Raw genomic sequence first — 19,053 nt, 5'->3', positions numbered from 1 at the left:
ACTGTGTATGGCTGTGCTCCTTGACTCCGGTTCATCTCTAATGCGCTGAACTTGACACTCGGCAAGTTCATTGTTATTCATTTCACTGTCATCCAGGGTGCCCTGCGAGACTGTCCAAGTCTCCAGCCTAGGTTGTCCTGGCAGGACTGTGTTTGTCACACAAGTGTGCACACACACAAACATCCACACAAACCTATTGTTTCAGCATCAGGATGGTTGTAGTCCTCCGGGTAAAGGTGTGTGCTGACTGGATCGGAGGATGCAGTGAGATGGTGCAGTTTGTCTGTGACTTAGTAGCACCGCGTTGAGCTGCAGCAAAGTTCAGATCTCTGGTGAATAGGCGCAACGAGAGCAGATGTACAGTTTTTCTGCGTAGGCTGATATTTGTTTCATTGAGGTGAGGAGTTGGATTTGAAATATTAAAATGTCATTTTGTGTTTGACTTCAGCTTTTTCGTTTTTGTGTTCATTTTATGTCACCAAATTAAAAACCATTAAACCATTTCTCACTCAAACACCCTTAAAATAAGTGTGTTCTTCCCCTCTTGTTTTCTTGCCCTTTACTGTCTCCTTTCTAGGGTTTTTTTTTTTAACTTTCTCCTTCTGTCACTAGAAAACCAGGGGCTGCAGTTTGCTTAGCCGAGTCCATAAAGAGGCATCTTAAAAAGCTGTGTTAACAGACCAACAAAGCTTTAAATGTGCCCCCCTCTGTGAGAGGGTGGTTCCCATAGGGATGTGGCGTGGCGCTCCATTGGTAGGCTTCTATCCGGCTTCTCATTCAGCCCAACGCTCAGTCACGGTCACTTATGGTAGGAGGAGAAATCACACAATTCAGCCTAGGCCTGATCCAATGACATGTTTTTTTAATGAGGTGGCTCTATGTCTTTGTTTGGGCACCAAATTCAAGTCCAGACCTGAGCAAGTCCTGCTGAATAAGATGCAAGGCCATGGCCGGGCACAACTTAGCACACAAAAAACCCACAAAGAGCTGAGCTTCTGTTGAGCTAGTGAATAGGTCTCTACTTTCACACTGCTCCTCTGTGAACATGACAAGCAAGCAGGGCCATACTTAATTTTAACTTCTTATTTCTGATGGGAGTTTTAATGTAGCATTTGTTGTCCCCTTAGCTTGAGGACAAGCTCAAAACCCTTATATATATTTTATCAGGATTCAGTGGCACTCAAAGGAATTGCCTGGAAGCTAATTTTACACCTTCTAGTTATTTTTTCCAGGGTCATACACCAACGGATTTCTTTCTTTTTCATTTTCGCCAGCCCTGGTGTCTTTTTCAGAAAACGCCACACCATATATCACACATATGTGCATTTGTCATACGGCGTGTGTACATCTGCAAGCATGCCAGGCGCTCACTGGTTTGTATGTTCAGGGGTGAGGACTGTCATTAAACTGTCTGCCTGCATCACTAGACTCAACCATCACCCAGGCTGGCTGTCCATTCTGCTTCATGCTAGGTCTTAGAACAACACACACACACAGTCAGATTCACTTGGCCTGTAGCCAGGATTCACATACACAAAGCATACAGTCTGCCTCTTCACATTGATATGAAAGATTACATTAGCAAATACAGATATTTTTATGTTCATGCTGCACAAGTTTCATTTTAAAGTTTCATTTTTTTATTCAAATTTCAAGCCAAAAAATTGAAAAAAGTGATGCTTCATAGATTTTTTATATATATATATATATATTTTTTTTTTTTTGCAGGAAAAACTCTTTGAAAATATTAGTTGTGGTCATACTCCCAACCTGTCCAGCTTGTGAAGCCCTAAAATGAAGCGGTGTCCATTTGTGACCCCCTCATAATAAAAGAAAATTAAATGAAAAGGGATTTTTCTTTTCAACGTGTTTTTAGGTCAATTATTTCATAGACATATAGAGGTAAAAAAAAATCTGTTTCTTCTTGTCTCTTTAACCAGGGTAGCATTTTTTTTCTGTAATGTTAAATAGGTTCATAAGGCCAGGTTACCACTTCCAATTTCAACAAATGAAAAGAAAAACTAAGAAAATTTTGTTACTTAAAAATGAATAAAAATGTGCATATGAAAAAAAAACCCTTTTAAATGTTTTGCCAAGTTAAGCACACTACAATAAACCACAGTCTGCCCACTGGACCTGTGTGCCCAAGTGCTAAAGCATCCTTAAACCCTCTCATACAGCCAACCCATCAGCCGGGCTACTTGTCTCTGATTTAGTCCGACTCTGTTCTTTGCTCATGTTCAAGGCTGTGGTAATGGGGAATTAGTATGCAGAGAAGCAGACAGACGGCCCTGTGGATCCAATAGGTAGCCAGACTGGAGAAGTAGGCTTGAGTGGGGGGAAAGAGCATGTTGTTCACTTCTCCTCCTTCTATCCTCCCGCTCCCCTTCCATCACCCTTTCTTCGCCTCGTTCCCCATGCCCTGTCCCAAACCTTAATGGGACGTCAGACGGACAGCCTCGTCTGAATTGAGCAGGGACAACAGCCTGCAACCCCCTTGTTGTCTTTCCAAAAAAGAGACTCCCCCATCCCCCTCTTTCCCCCATGCCCCATTTGCTCTCACACGGCTAGCACCCATAGCTGCTCTCCTCAGTTCTCAGGGCTATTGAAGGGGTTCCAGACACCCTCCACTCTTCAGCCCCTCAGCCTAACTCTGCATAAATTAGACACGTCTCCCTGGTGCCTCGTCAGCCGCTCGGGGCACGCCTGGCCCCAGGTCTGCCATCTTCCAATCTGCTGCTCTTGCCCCCCCTCATGCTGTCACCTTCTGTCTCCCCATCTCCACCATCTACTGTATTTTATCAGTCCTCAATCTTCTTCTATATCATCTTGAGAATTGTGTCCAAGTTCTTCCAAAATCACAGTCACTACCCCTTCTGCTTCTGCTTTTGTCAATTTTCCACTTCCTTTTTCTTCTTTTTTTCCCCCTTAAATCCCCTGACACACTCACTCCTACCTAACCCGCTTTATATTCTCCACATTCTCTCTGTCTGCTTTTCTTATCCTGCTAGCAGTTTCTTATCCATATCTACCAAGCCTTTTCCTCTCCTCTCCTCTCCTTTCCTTTCCTCTCCTCTCCTCTCCTTTTCAGCCAGGATATTGTTTACATCTGTCTTGGTAATCACCGACAGAGCCTCTCTAGACCTCACAGATGTTGCAATAATACAGGGGATTAGAAGGCTTAACACTCTGGCTTATTTAGGGAGTTTTCCCAATGGCATGGTAGCGAAGCTCGTCAGCTCTTCTGAATTTGACCTTTTTTCTGTTTCACTCACTAGTGCCGAGATCCTGCAGTCTCTCTCCTCTTTGATTTGTGATTTTTCTCTCTCTCTCTCTCTCTCTCTCTTTTTTTTTTTACAAGAGTCAGGCATGCTGATTTCTTTCCCAGATTGGTCCTCTGGGCTCCCAATTCCAGCAGATACATCAGTTGTTTGGTTTAAATAACAGCTAAAATACTTTATATACTCTATGACAGGAAGGACATGCTATCTTTTTTATTCACAAGCCCTTTAATCCGGTGTCATAGTAGCTATCTTACATACTGTATGAGTTTATCCTTGGCATCCTCTAGCCTTGCAAGAATAACAACCCAGTGTAGCTAGGTAGCTATGTGCTAGCTTCTTTCGTTGCTCACTATGATGAGGGCTGGACCTCCCGCGTCTCCTCTGGTCTCCTCTTTACTTCAGCATTGAACGATAATTGGATGGCCTTCTCAGACTCAGCATCTCTGCTGCCCCTCTCTGCTGTACAACGCCACTCGTGTTTTATGACCAAGCAAATCCTGCATCTGAGACTGTGTGTGTGTGCGCGCCTGTTTGGGTCAATGTATTTCTGTCTGGATTCTAATCCCAAAGGTGATATTAGTCTCATAGGGGGCAACCCTTCCCCCTTAAGCACGCGTGTGTGTGTGTATCTGTGTTTGTGCTTCAGGCATTGGGGTCAGCCAGGAAGCCCAGACAGGGCTCTATCTTGACCTCTGACCCATGACTGTCTGCTTGCTCAGGGGTCATGCACATTCGCGATGCAGACAGCTGATAGACGCACAAACACACGGACATGCACTTGCCTTCATGCGCCCTCCCCCATCTAGTAAACATTAACAGTTTGGTATGTCTGGGGTGATAATGACAAAGGCAGCATCATCGTCACTGCATATCTGCAGAGAGCTCATGTGATTTAAATAAAGTACATCTTCATGTGAAACAGCTCTTCCTGTTGGTGGTTTTCTGCAGAAATCCCCATATGCTTAATTAACATACACTAAAGGACACTTGGAATTAGAAGAATATTTCTGGACTAACTGCACAGTTTTGCATTGCATGCAGTATTGCATTTTCTATTCACTAATGAGTCTCTTTTTTACATGCTTGTATCTTCACAGATGCAGTCAGAAAAGCCACCGTGAAGATAAAATTGACTCTTGAGCTTCCACCTGAATAACAAAGCGTGCACGCTATCTGTAGCCAATTTCTTTGAACACGTTTAGCCTTGGCCACATATGGAAAATGCCACCTCTACACCTGCAAGAGCAGTCACTTAGACACACATCATTAGAGTCTGATTATCCTCTGTCTAGGCGCTCGTCTTTGTGGATGGTAACAGGTAAGTCAGTGCTGCTTCTAAAAGGTAAGTTTAGAGGTTGAATCAATTTAAGTGCTGTCTAAAGTGTAAAATGGAGCTTCCGAACAATATTTTCCAAAATTAGTTTCATTAGATATGAATTACTATATTTGAGACCAATTTTAGGTCGGAGATTGGATGAGACCACAAGGGGTCTTTCTTTTTCACTCTGTAATTTACATTCAAGTATTTGATTGTAAAATCATTCAACGAGAGTTTGCTGTTGTTGAATTACTTTCCTCTTTGCTGGTGCGACATTATGTACACATGTATATTTAGAGAATCTTTTTCTATAAAGAAATACGTTCATCACAAAACACTGAACGATATTGCAAAATGCCAAAAGTGTTGTTCTAATGGGATATTCATATTTTGAATAAAGTTGATCAATTTGTGAAATGAAAAACTGCCTGTGTTGGGTTTTCTTTCTACTGAAGTATCATTTTTATATCTGCCAGAAATGTTTGTTTTTAATAGTTGTGATTATACCTGAAGCATACAGTAAAGTTATAGGACTGATCATGTTTCATATTTTCAATAATGTCAAATAATTCAATAAAAACACAAACAGCAATAATTTTGGTATTACTTTCCAAAGCTTGATATGTCTTATTGCTCACTGGAATTTACTTTGCCAATACACTATGCTCGCTCCTAATTACTTTTTCCAAATGACTTCTCTAACAAATATGCTCTTTAGTCTTGTTGGGGTCCAATTTGCTAGAAGCTACAGTTCCCAGCTGCCTTAGGAAATCATTTGGCCTACTAAAAAAATATCTTCCACTGTGGGTTTTGGCCACTGTTATTTGTGGCTAAAACCCACAGATAGAATCAGACTGGGAAAGTTTTGAGAGGTGTTTAACAAATTTCTGGTTTCGCCACTTTCACAGGCTTTAATGACAACAAACACACTGAGCTTGATCCTTTAGCACAGCACAACAAAGCACAGATGCTTCATTTTCTGAAGCTATAGGAACCTGTTTATTTAGATTACTCTGATTATTCCAGCAGTGGCTGAAGGGTTGGAAGGGGAACAGTTAAAGCAAGTGGCCTAAATCTGTAGTGTCAATTAGGTGCCTTTGTATGTGAGCAGCAGGGGTGTTGAAGCGAATTGCTGAAGCTGAAGGAAACTCTGAACAATGATACACATTTATAACCACATACACACGCATACACAGGCATCGGTCCTATTTTTGTGGAGATCACACCTCCTTTTGTTTTCCCTCAACAGCCAGTAGAGGCAATGCCCCAGTGCCCCCAGTGTGCTCCAGTGCTCTGGGTGAAATGGGCTCCCATGCTCTCCTTTCAAGCCCCCTCCCCGCACTCTCCCCCAACCATGCTGTCCCCTCGCTCACTCCAGGCTTCCCAGCCCTCGGCCTCCCCGTGAGTGGTCCTGACCTGAAATTAGGCCCAGGCAAGCCACCGTGGCCAGACCGGCATAAAAGGAGATCTGTGTGTGTTTTCGTGTGTATGTGTGTGCACCATGGCCCTGAAAGAAAGTAGGAGATTATCCCATTCTGTGTGTCCAGTCACCAGTGCTGTATTGACCACAGTGGGCCACCCAGGGAGCGTCCAGCCAGCCGTGAGATGGCCTGATATACATGCTTACTGGCCGTGCTAGATTCCCTCACTCTCACCGGGGAGAAGGCCGAGTCCTACTGGCTGAACTCTTTCTAAAGACACTGTATGTGAAGTGACCGACCGTGCACAGGCACACACACACACACAGCTGCTGTCATACACATACACACACATGCATTTCGTCGTAGCCTCTGTACAGTGAAAGACATTGCCATCAGGTCGTTTTCTGTGTCCTGTGAGGCGAGGCGGAGGTCATTGGGAAGGTGGAAAACCTCTTTAATGGTGGCAATGATACCATAACACCTATAGATAGAGTTACGGATCATGTCACATAAAGTCTGTATACAGGTTACAACTCTGACAGCGAGGCCTGCTCCCTCCTGATGGCAAATGTGAAGACAAGCGTAAAAACACACACACACAAAAGAAGGTTGTGTAAAAAAATAGAATTGGTTGTTTTTATTTTACATGTAATTACATTTATATATTTCATCAGCTTTGTTAGTCATGTCTCCTTTGAATCATTGTGAAATTTCTTGTAGTGTTCTTTTTTCTACCTTTTTATGGTTTCAAATATATCTATAGTACTACATGAAATACAATTAATAAACAGATCACAGAAAAACATTAACACAGCCACGCAAGAGTTTATTAAAAGTCTTTAAAACCTGACCAACACACTAATTTGTTAGCTCATTGAGTTGTAAAAGCAGCCCTTTATTGACCTAAGTAAAGCCTCCGGGGCGAGCTAATTGTCTTTTAATAGCTCGGCTGTTTGTTTGTCAATGAAGAGTCTCTAACATCCTGGTTGTTAGCAGAACAAAGGCCTGTAACAGCAGGACAGAGCTGCACAGAGCTTGGTGGCTAGAAAAACAAATAAACAATTTTAATGCCGGTGTGAATTTTATTGGTTTTTTCATTGCATGTAAACTGTGGCTAAGAAAGCATTTAGATCTTTGTTTATATTCTTTGTGTTAATTCCATTAAATGTGCTGGAAAAAACAAACAGCATCAAAATTTGAAAGCTTTGAATTGTATATTTTAATGAATGATTGAAATTATTTTATTTTAGCACAGAAATATTTGAATTACTATCATTTTTCTCCATCATTTTGGAGCGCATTGTTAGCACCCTTTAAAAAACACACACAAGCAAGTTCTATGATTTGCTGCTTTTGTGCAAGAGGTTAATTATATAAACCACACAGGATAATTAATTTGTTTTAGCACAATAACACAAATCACGAAAAACCAATCAGCTTGAATGAGGAGTCCCAGTAAATAAGATATTTAGCCTGTTATGTACAAGAGCGTATTTCCATGGATTATTTGTGTGCATATATTTCAAAAATGCTCTTAAGTACAGTATGATTTAACTCTCCAAGCTGGGCTCATAAAACAGCATCTTAATTGTCCTTTGTAAGATGACATCAGCTTGGAGTGTATTCTGGGTGTTGTGTGTTTTATAGAGAGACCATCAGCACAAACACTACAAAATAAGGAGCAGCCCTTATTAACTGCATTGCAGTCATCACAAGATGTAGTGCTTTTATTCACACAACACAATCCACTGACAACTGGATCTATTTATTTTACCAGATATTATCATGCTGAGCTCAAATAATTGAGCGACGTTTTCAAACGAGCCAAACGATTAGAGCCACAGAACTCAAAGAAAACACGCAAAGATGTGTACGCCAATGAGCACATGTGGTAATAAGTAAATTAACATAACTAAACAAAAAGTGGGCATCTTTGGATTGCAAATAGGATATACCGCACAGTACAGGTAACGTGTTTTTACTTCATGGCAACAGCACCCAAAGGATCCGAGCTCAGCTGAGGCCCACTGATGCCATTCCAGCATTTGAAAAACCAAACGGAATTCTTATGTAAGTGTTCTAATTCCAGACTCCAATGACTGCTATCATACTCACGTATAATGAAGGGCTGGCTTTATGAAATGTGTTAATGTGATGTTGGAGTGTAAGGGAAGCTGAAATGAGAAAGGAAAAAGGCTGGGAATGAAACCTCTTTTTAATTCTGGTGTATATAACAAAGAAGAAAACAATTCATACTTAAAACCGGTGATCGTGCAATTTTAAATTTTCTCTCACACTCAGGAAGTGTGTGTGTGTCTGTTTGCAGGGGTCATCTCCTTGGCTCCCCTGAACTTGGTACCCCCCCAGACACCAAATAAACTCTTTAGGCCCAGCCCAAAGCACTGAGGAGCAAGTTGGGGGTAACGGGTTTGTTATGGTGGAGTCAGGACATTGATGGGTGGGGCTGTTGAGGGTGGGGGTGTGGAGGGAGAGGCTGTCTCAAAAAGTCCGAGAACTTGGAGCCTAGTTTGTCATGCTAACTGCAGTGATGCCATTGAGTGCGGAGCTAGGGAGCAGAAGGTTCACAGGACCCCGGCCATTCACATGCAAAGTCTGTCAGAGCTTTCTCCTTCATACATCCACCCGCCACACACCCACACACCCACACACCGACCCCCAGTTTCTTCTCAGGCAGAAGAAATAGATACATGTTTATAAACGGGCACACACTCACTGGATGGTGGGTATGGTGTCTCTTCTGTGTGTAGACTATGAGTGCAGAAATGGTGTTACATGAAAAAAAAAAACAATAGACAAAAATATGATTACTGTTATTAAAATGCATATAAAATGTTCCTTTTAAACATCAATGCTATTGTACAACATTTTGAAAAAGGTCTTCAGACAACATTAATATGCCAGAAAGTCAGAAAATCAGAGCAGTCACAAATTATTTGTGAGAAATAAAGGCAACATTGTTCCCATCAACACTCATCTTTAACGTCCTATGACCTTGACACTACCTTGACAGGCAGTGGCATAAAACTGACCTCTTTTCCTGGCTGATTGTGAAAAATAATTTCCTAACTGTACGTTCCAACAAACACAACTTCTATTTAAATTTCTATTTTGGAATCTCTATTAAATCACCCGCACACCCCGATTCTTATTTCTGCTCGCTGCTGTAGGCTGCGCCTCTCATCCGTTTCACCTGATCCAGGGATTGGAGGAAGCTACAACTCATTGCGTGTTGAATATGTTTAAATGCCAAGTGGTGAAAATGTCAGCAGCAGAACAAGCACATACACGTATGCATTTACTCTCTTTAAATGCAAAAATACTATGCAAATGAACTTGTTATCTGCCTCAGGGCTTTAAACAGTGAGTAGAGGTAACACGCATACACTGTGTGTGTGTGTGTGTGTGTGTGTGTGTGTGTGTGTGTGTGTGTGTGTGTGTGTGTGTGTGTGTGTGTGTGTGCAGGTGCCCAGATTTTATGTGCTCAGATTTATGCATACAAAAAAAAGCATTGAAGGAGTCTCCATTTGTATGTTTGTGTGTGTGGGAAAGTGTGTGTTTGTGCCCCCTCATCTGCACTTGGAGCAGCCGTTCGCAGCCCGTATTTGATTGAGTGAAGGCCAACGCAGCCTGAACACTCCCTCTAATGGAAGAGTGGAGCCCAGCAGCTCAGTAATGCACTGACCCCAGAGCTTTTACAACGCTGCCAGCCGATAAGTGGCAATATGCAGGATCTTATAAAATTAACAAGACTGAGCTATGGGGAGTGGGTGCTCTGAAGGTGGCAGTAGGAGAGGATGACGATCATATAGCACTTGTAAATATCAGCATATGTGCATGGAGGGATTGTAGCTTTTTCCTGACTGAGTTTTATAGTCATGGCAGTGGGATTAGCAATTTTTTTCACCCATTTCTTGGCTTTTTTAAGGGAAGTTTACGGCTAAAGGTTTACAGGCCCGTTTATGTTAGATAAAACATCCCTCAAGGCATTTTAATGCTCGTGAATTTATGGAAGCTGCCTTGGAGACAGGTGCGCAGGAGTCTAACACAGAGCAGGCCTTCAAAGTGATGGCAACTGGATCCCTGCCAGCATTTCCTCTGCAGGACACCACGAGGGGTGTGAACATGTGTGCATATGTTTATCATACATTCTCAACCTTCCAAATCTGTGCTGTGACATCCACAGCAAAGATTCAAAGTCAAATGGCCCCTCTGCCAGGTTGCTCACATCTATTGTGTTACGGGTGAAGAGTGCCTGAATGTTTTCAAGTCTTCTTGTGGAAAATTTTTACTGCCATTGCCACAGTTTCAGCCTAATCTGATTCTTTCCAGTGAAAGGCTTTATAGAAAGCATCCTCCCAGTCCAAACTCCTCACCTTTCTCACACCCTCGGAGACTGGATGCGTGTGTGCACGCGGGAAGGCTTTTTTGTGTGCATTTCCACCTTATACTGTGCATTTATGTGCAAGTGTGTGTGGCTATTGTCTGCCAGTGCTCCAGCAGGGGCTTCAAAGTGAATTATTCATGCGAGATTTGAATACATGCAAATGGTTCACTCCCCTCCCTTGGCACAGATCCAGGTTACCTATGGCAACGGCGCCTTCAAGAAGCATCCTTCCACCCCTCCTCCTCCTCTTCTTCCTCCGCCCGCTTCTCTCAGGCACCCGCCCTCCAACCATGTTATCTAGCCAGTCGCATTGTTTCGACTATTGCAGTACCTGGGTGGGTGGCTGCACACTGTAGGGTGGCAGGATATCCCATAATTCATAGTCAAGGTCATAAAGGTAGGGAGGGTGGGCGAGAAAAGGTTGGCAGACGGAAAGAGGGCAGCATCCCTCCATCCAGCTCGGATGGGAAGTTCAGGAGACAACACCCAGCCGGCGGTGAAGAATAGAAACAGTTTTTGGGTGCCGAATAATGCGACAGACTGGGGACACACACACTCATATAATTCAGAGTTACTCAGAGCTCATGCGTACCCGCAGCACAAAAAAACAGGATAAGATGGAGGAAAGATTTGAACAAAGCCATCTTCTTCTTAAATATATTTGAGAAAACAGTTTAGAATGACAACTAAAATGTAAAAGTGTCTTAAATATTAAAAATATAAATAGTATTGCAAAGTAATATTCTATCTCAAATCAGTTCCTTTTTTACAAAAGGTTTAGGTGAATGTATTTAAGACGTCACTTAAATTATGTTTTGTAATTTTTATTTAATTTCGTTTGTTTACTTACAACTGCTTTTCGTTTCTGGCTATTTTTCATTTGCTGAGTGATTTTACATTTTTTGTTGGGTTTTTTGTTTTGCTTTGTTTTGTAATAAAGTTTATTAAAATAATCCAAACATTTTTAAAAAGAAATAAAATTCCCAAATATTAAATATAGAGAAAAGTTATACTGGGATCATATATTGAGGGAAAAGATACAGCACATCAAACATTTATACAGTATTTAAGCATGTTAATTAACCTTTTTGGGATTTATAATTTTAATTTCTCTATATTTTTTAACTGAATAAGTAACTAAGCTGCATGTATGTGTTAAATACAACTCATAAAATAACAGTGAAAAAGCTTCTAAATGAACAAGAGAACAGGCTATGAGGGGCCGTACAAGCCAAAATTTATTCTTTCACTCTCACACACATACATTCTTCTTCCACACACATATATTTTCACTCTCACACACATATATTTTCACTCTCACACACATATATTTTCACTCTCACACACATACATTCTTCTTCCACACACATATATTTTCACTCTCTCACACATACATTCTTCTTTCACACATATATTTTCATTCTCACACACATACATTCTTCTTTCACACACATATATTTTCACTCTCACACACATATATTCTTCTTTCACATACATATACTTTCACTCTCACGTAGTTTTATTTTAATTTTTATATTTAGATATTTTTATTCTCATGTTTACACATATTTAACACACACATTGCAATATTATGCTCTCTTATACATGTATTTTAATCTACATATTTACACATTTGCACTCTAACATACATGCATTTTCATTTATGCATTCCTACATTTTGCTCTCATTTACATGCATTCAAAATGCATTTAATCTTACAAATAATATATGTATGTAAGAAGAGAATGCATACATATCTGAAGAAAATATATGTATGCAAGAGAATAATGTATGTGAATGAAAGAGTATAGTGGAAACGGAAGGAGTTTAATGGAAACGGAAGGCTGGGTGTCTGTACCGCTGTGATTGGCTGAGAAGCACGCGCGGGTCACTTTCAAGTGTCTGACAGCATGGAGGGGGGAGAAGAAACTGGAGTTCTTCAGCAAGCTGTCGGGTTGTTAAGAAATATTTTATCATCTCCTGAAACGGTCACATCGTTGTCCTCGTCACTTGATCGAGATGGGACGGGCTCAACTGCACCCAGTGTTACCCACAGCACGGTGGAAAGTGAGATGAGGGAACTTTTTAGACCAGCTAACACCCGGGTATCTTCAACGAGTCAAGTAGCTACACGGAGTTCGACTGGAGTGGGGCAGTCTTTGCGATATCAGACCCAAAAACACTTTGGCAACTGGAACTGCAGATCAAGGAAAAGGTAAGAACAAAACAGTTTGCCACTTAACTATACAACTGCGAAATACAAAATACGAAATGTGCTTTGCTGATTTAGCAACGCACTTTTTTACCCTTATAAATTTTTAGCCCTAGCTAATTTATTCAGCAGCATCCACATTAAAAACAGTAAAGACCGTGGCATTTATTTCAATATTAGTGGCTGTTTGTACTTGTGACCCGAGTGTAAGTTGATGCTTACTTTAAGATTACTTTATTAAATCTTCTTTATTAATGTGGGAGGTGGTAGCTACATTAGCCTGCTAAATAAAAGGTTGGGTTAATTTTCTTGTTGTTTTTGTTTAGTTTTGTATTTATTTATTTATTTATTTTTTGGGGTAGAATTTTAATCTTGCTAGAAGACATCAATCCAACTCTGTGTTGTGAGTGGATCAATATCTGTACCACTGTAGAGGTAGATAAACATGGATGCCAAGTCATGCCTTCAGTCCAGTTTCTACAGTGTATGAAATAAGAAAAAAAGAAATATGATCGGTGTCTTTTTTGTTCTTTAGTCAAAGTAAAAAGTAATAGCAAATGTTTCTTTGTATGCCTCTTTGTAGAGCAGTAAAAAAAATCCTTATGCATTGTACTATATATTTATTTATTTATTTATTTATTTATTTAATTCAAGCGTCAGTGAATTAAAATGGTCAAACCCCAAAACATTTTCTATTTTATGTACATTTTCCATTTTTTTTTCAAAGGCAATTTATAGGCATGCTATTACTTTATGCATTTTTTTTCTTTCAAATTATGTTTCTGTTATTTGTGTTTGCTATTATACTCAACTCTTACATGCACAAGCAACTTTAAACATATTCAAGTGGGTTAAATGGCTAGCTGCGATACTGTTTTTTTTTTATATAAACTGTGTAACATTTTATTTTATTCATAAAAGCTTAGCAACAGTTTAACGTGTAAGCTGGTCACTACCAAGTGACATTAGCAACTTTCTTAAGGAACTGATAGTGTCTAAGTATAGGTAAATAAAACAAAAGATACATAAATCTGAATATAGTTTCTGTTTTGTTTTATAGGGCCAAGACACATTATCATGATACTTTCAACAAAGATGTCATCCTTCTTCCACGGCCATCAAGCAGTGTTGTTGTCAAGCATCGCACAAAACAACATTTACATGAACAAGGGCATATATTGAATGGATTTGAATTCCAAAAATCCTGGGACCAGAAAACTGTCTCTGAACAAATAAGGGACGCCTTTGGAGATAAACTTTCTATTGATGTAAGGTAGGTTGTGCTAGCAGTCGAAACCTAATGCGACACAGCTTTTGTCAGTAGTCTTTTCGATATCTAGGCATTTCAAAGCTTTACATAACGATTTAAGTCAGAGAACAGGTAGACATGAATCAGTAAACTAAAATAAAAGAACCAAATCAGTTATCCTTTCTTGAACACTCCATTTTTGGCATACTTTTTTGACATTTGTATAAAGTTTACTTCTGTTACTACTGGTTTCAGTCTGATTCAAAGAGGAAAACAAGATTAGCTCTAAAAAAGTTATTGGAACATTTTTGCTGTTTTGGATTTTAAACATTTTACAACTTACTGTAACTGTTTTCCAGCCTGGAGTTTCTGATGGCTTGTGGCAACAGACTGATTGCGCCCAAACTGCGAGCAGGACAGGAGCTGGATGCAAATCTCATACATAAAATTGTTAAATCGAAAGCCCTATACATCAGACCATCAAAACCAATTTTGGTACGTTATTTGACTTTTGAATGAATCTACATAGCACTGTACAGTAATAATATGAAGACCAGAAATTGGTGCATAAACAACCTTTGAACTTTCTCATGTCTGTTCTTTTTAAACTTGCCTTTCACCTTTTGTAGTTGGATAGAATAGTACCAAGTTAATGTTCCTTTTTTAAAATGTTAATCCTAAGCTCTGGTATTGACTAAATTTACAGCTGCTCTGTTGGACTGTTTGTGAATTATAGAACGTAAGACTACTGCTGTTCAGGAGATGTGTTACAATTTTGTCTGCCTAGTATGTAAAAGTAATTGTGAGAAAGATCTATTAACTCTTGAAATTTCTCACCCTATGGTAGCTGGGATAGGCTCCAACCACCCCACCTCTGATAAGAATAAGCAGAAGAGGTTGGATATATGGTATTTAATGTTCAAATTCAATATATGTGAATTATTATAATTATTATTTTATTTCTAAGGATGATATTACAAGCTACAGCAGTGAGGAAAACTGTGAAGAAAACCCTGTTTCATCAAGGCAGCTGCGCTCATCATCTTCAGACAGTTTTGCCAGTTCAACAGCTGCCTTCCAACCAATCTCTGCTCCGACGCAATCTCCTGCCTCATCAGTTTGTAATGGAACATTATTAACGGAAACTCCTGCCTTGACCCATGAAAGTAGTATCTCACACAAGTACAGCAGCGCTTCAACAAACATTTCCTTCAGCCAGTTACCAGTGTCTTCATTGGAAATCTACCCTTCCACTAGTCAGCCTTCTACCTCATCATCTGCATCTTTAAGTGATCCAGTTCTGGTCCTGACGTGCCGAAATACCTCAAGCTCACCCTACCAGACCAGGAATCCAGAGAATCATTGTTCAGCATTACCCTCTACATCAACACACAGTCAATCTGTAAACTACGATAACTACCTTTCAATCATGACTCCACTATCTAACATGTCTTCTGATGATGAGGAACTTAACCAGGCTATACTAGCAAGCCTGCAGAGCGAAAGGTTAGTTTCAAATACAAATGTTTTACAGTAGCCAATTAAACACACCATATTTGTTGCAATCCAATACTGTAACCAGTGTTGTGAAGGAGTGTAATCCATCCTCAGATATTTATATGCATATATGATATTTATATTTGCTGTTAACAAAACAGTTTTTTGAATAATGTCTACAGAGTCAAATGATAATGCTGTATTGCTGGCAAATTTTATTTTATTTGAAATAGGCTGTTAAAAATTCGCTGCCTATCTGACAATGAAATGAAATTTACTTATTGTGCATTGAAACTATTTTTCTTTGCTCTAGTGCTTTCTAGTTCTCCAAAACATATAAACAATATAAAAAGCCACTGAGCAATGTACTCCTTTGTACATTTTGCTTATGATAATTTCCTTTGGTGATTAATAAAGTATGCTGATTCTGATTTTGACAAAACTTTGTATGTCCTTGTAGCCCTTGTATGTGAATGTTTTTACTGATGTTCTTTTCAATATTTTTTTCTTTTTTTTTCTTTTCTTTTTTCTAATCCTACAGGACTTCAAGTTGTTTGGTATCAGCAAAAGATATTTTGGAGGAACTTTCTGCAAAAGTAAACCAACAGAAGAAATGCAAGTTCAACATTAATAGATCAACAGTCCTGGATGGAGCAATTAGAGGTTTTAAACGAGCGACATATGATCCATGCCACACAATTTCTGTCAGGTTTTCTGACGATATGGGAGTACCTGAAGAGGCTGTTGACTTGGGTGGACCAAGAAGAGAATTTCTAAGACTTCTGATCGAAGCTTTGCCCCTGTCTCCAATGTTTGAGGGTGAAGAAGGCAAAATGAACTTGGCGCTTGATAGTGCTGGTATGTATTGATTTTAGGCTGATATCCCTGGAGTAATGCAATAAAAAAATCATTTTTATGAAGTTCTTGTCAAGCGCTTTCATGCATCTATTGACATGTAATGTTTTTCATTATTTCTAGCCATGAGGGAGGACAGGTACTTCATTGCAGGCAGAGCCATTGCAGTAAGCCTTGTACATGGTGGTCCACCAGCAGGCTTTCTGTCCCCAACACTCTTCTCTTGCCTTGTTGATGGCCCAGATTTGGCTAAACCAGTTTTAGAAGATGTTGCCGATAGTGACCTGCGTGAAAAAATTAAAAGGGTAAAACTGATTTGTCAGTTGTTGGATAATGTTTTAGTATTGTGTGCATTTCGTTCTACTCCATGTATTAATTGGGGCCCATTAATTTTTTATTTTTTTATTTGAAGGTTAAAGAGTGTAAATCCTTTGAAGATCTGATAGTAGCAACTGAGCCACTTCAGGAATACTTAGCCAATGCTGGCTGCCTGAGGCCGCTACGGAGGCTGGAAGACAAGGATCTGCTTATACATGACATTATCATGTTCCAAGTAATACACAGAGTCCGTGGTCCATTTGAAAGGTATGTATGTATGTATTTATTGTTGTCCAATAAGTAACTCAAACCCATGCTGATTGCCTTGTATTCTGGGAATTTTGTGTGACATTTCTTTATGTGTAGGTACACCATGCCTCCAAAGGTGACAGCATCACATGAAAAATGCAGATTTGGGATATACACTTTTGATGATGTGAATAATCTGAAGTAAAAATTATTGTATATATAAATTCATATGTTTTAGATTATACTTCTTGGATCCATTCATTTTTGATGTGATTTGTGATTTTAAAGGTAATTCTGATTATCATTTAGATTTCAGGATGGACTACGGACACTTGAGGTGCTGGACAAAATCCAAGATCACCCAGAGAGTTTTCGCACCCTTCTATGCTGGTCACCTTCAGTGCTTACAGCTGACCTTCTTGACAGTTTCTGGAGAGACTACCTAGCAGATGCAGAAGGTAAATTTAGCGTTTTAAGCATTGTGTTCAATTTATAATGCAGTGCATCTTTTCATTGAATCAGTTAAAAGTAGAAATGCTTGCTGTGTTTTTTGTCTTTAATGCCATTTTTGACAGTATTGCTTTTCCTTTAGATCAAGACGGAACACAGAAGCTGGGGACAATTTTTGCCTTCGCCACTGGAGCCAACACTGTTCCACCAATTGGCTTCTCTCCACAACCGTCCATTGAATTTCTTCACCAAGAGCCAGATGCACAAACCATGTCTAAACTACCCATTGCAAACACGTGCATCAATTGTTTAAAGTTACCACTTCATACCTCTTACAAAGACTTTCAGGAGAATATGGACTTTGCATTAGGTAATACACATGGTTTTGGAATAGCTTAATTCCTGGTCAGGTTAGTATGCTAATCTGAGTTTTGCACTCAGTTAAATTAATGAGTGTCAACCATTAAGTAATTCTAAGAGAGGGGGGGGGGGGGGTGTTTTGAATATCATTGCATTTTCTTTCCCAGAAATCAAACAAATGTTCAAAATGTTCCACCTAAAACACCAATTAACACGCTTGAGACCAAGCTGAATTTACTTTATGTTGCCATATTTCATATGTCACCCACCTATTTTGTGATTGGAGGCTCTGTTTTTGCATTGACCTTTTAACAAATGTTCATTTGCTTCAAGTCTTTTTGCTTGTCAGGGTACCATTCTACAAGTATACAATAGTTATATATACTAACATAATTCAATAATAATTTTTTCATTGCATTAATTTATGTGCATTGTGATTATTTTTGTTTTCTAGGTTTGTACTTGTTTGTTGCTTTTATTCTCTGGTGTTCTTCAATATTGTTTATCTGACACTTCTATTCTATTTGATCAGTGATCCATGTTTGATGTATTGACTGTATGACTGTATTAATGTTAATGTTATCAGTTTGAGTCATCTTGTTCCAAGACAATACATCTGGTGATTGTGATGACCAAAAACCTCAATAAAATGTGGTTGCACAAATTTATTTTTTCTTTTAACAAGGTGTTTTAAAACAAAACATGGTTGTAAAATCTCAACACACTCACATAATACAACTCATAAATTCTTTAAAATTGTATACAAACCGTAAACATGCATGTAAAGGTTGATAGTAGCATTCTTGAAATTTAAAGCTGTGACTAAACTTCTAATAATACTGAACTAACAACAGTCTTGGCACTGTATTCTTTTTAAGCTGCACAACCACAATTACAGTAAATGAAATTTCTCCAGAGGCCTTGTTGATATTTTAGGATTGTCTCTCAAGAAAACGAACAAGGTTGCAAAATAAATCTATACCGTTATTGCCATCATCTTCAAATGGATCAAAGGTCTGTTGAAGTGTAACCATCATGGTGTCACTGATGGAAATGTTAATTGATGGAACAACGACATTATTGTTTGTCTCCAGCTCTGGCAGTGGTCTGCATTCATCAATACCAAAGTCATTTTCACAAATACCATTCATATTTGGGTTATGTATTCCTGCATTGTTGATAATGCCCCTTTGCCACAGCTGAAGAGGGGTTTGCCCTCCTTGTGTTGAAAGTCCATGGTTATTCCACTGGTTCTGAAATTCTGTGGCAGCTCTTTGAATACGTGGCAAATATATATAATGAAGACAAAATAAATGGACCTCATTAAGTGAATCTAATACACCATGCTCCTCCATAAAATTGAAAAGATTAACAAAATGATATGAGACCACTCGATTTAATTCTGCCCATAATCGCTCAATTCTTTGATTATGCA

General features: G+C 39.4%; 1 protein-coding gene across 1 annotated transcript; it reads left to right on the top strand.

Moving 5' to 3' along the window:
* The first annotated feature begins 12,440 nt into the window (after nt 1–12,440).
* On the top strand, nt 12,441–17,657 carry LOC146607359 (uncharacterized). Its single transcript, XM_085348424.1, has 9 exons — nt 12,441–12,643; nt 13,701–13,913; nt 14,249–14,384; nt 14,857–15,395; nt 15,928–16,244; nt 16,365–16,546; nt 16,654–16,826; nt 17,118–17,266; nt 17,401–17,657. The coding sequence occupies exons 1-9, from the start codon at nt 12,501–12,503 to the stop codon at nt 17,655–17,657; spliced, it is 2,109 nt and encodes a 702-aa protein (XP_085204550.1). The 5' UTR covers nt 12,441–12,500.
* Nucleotides 17,658–19,053: the final 1,396 nt, after the last annotated feature.

This window comes from Diplotaxodon limnothrissa, linkage group LG23 (genome assembly GCF_057381915.1).
Source record: "Diplotaxodon limnothrissa isolate DT_005_m linkage group LG23, D_limnothrissa_male_GT1.1, whole genome shotgun sequence".
Taxonomy (NCBI): Eukaryota; Metazoa; Chordata; class Actinopteri; order Cichliformes; family Cichlidae; genus Diplotaxodon; species Diplotaxodon limnothrissa.
This window is presented reverse-complemented; position numbering and strand designations above follow the sequence as displayed.

Bases quoted from the DNA above. Each gene is read 5' to 3' on its own strand.
- LOC146607359 (XM_085348424.1), top strand. From the start codon at position 12,501: ATGAGGGAACTTTTTAGACCAGCTAACACCCGGGTATCTTCAACGAGT. The intron at 12,644-13,700 runs GTAAGAACAAAA...TTTGTTTTATAG, and splicing joins AACTGCAGATCAAGGAAAAG to GGCCAAGACACATTATCATG. The intron at 16,245-16,364 runs GTATGTATTGAT...CATTATTTCTAG, and splicing joins CTTGGCGCTTGATAGTGCTG to CCATGAGGGAGGACAGGTAC.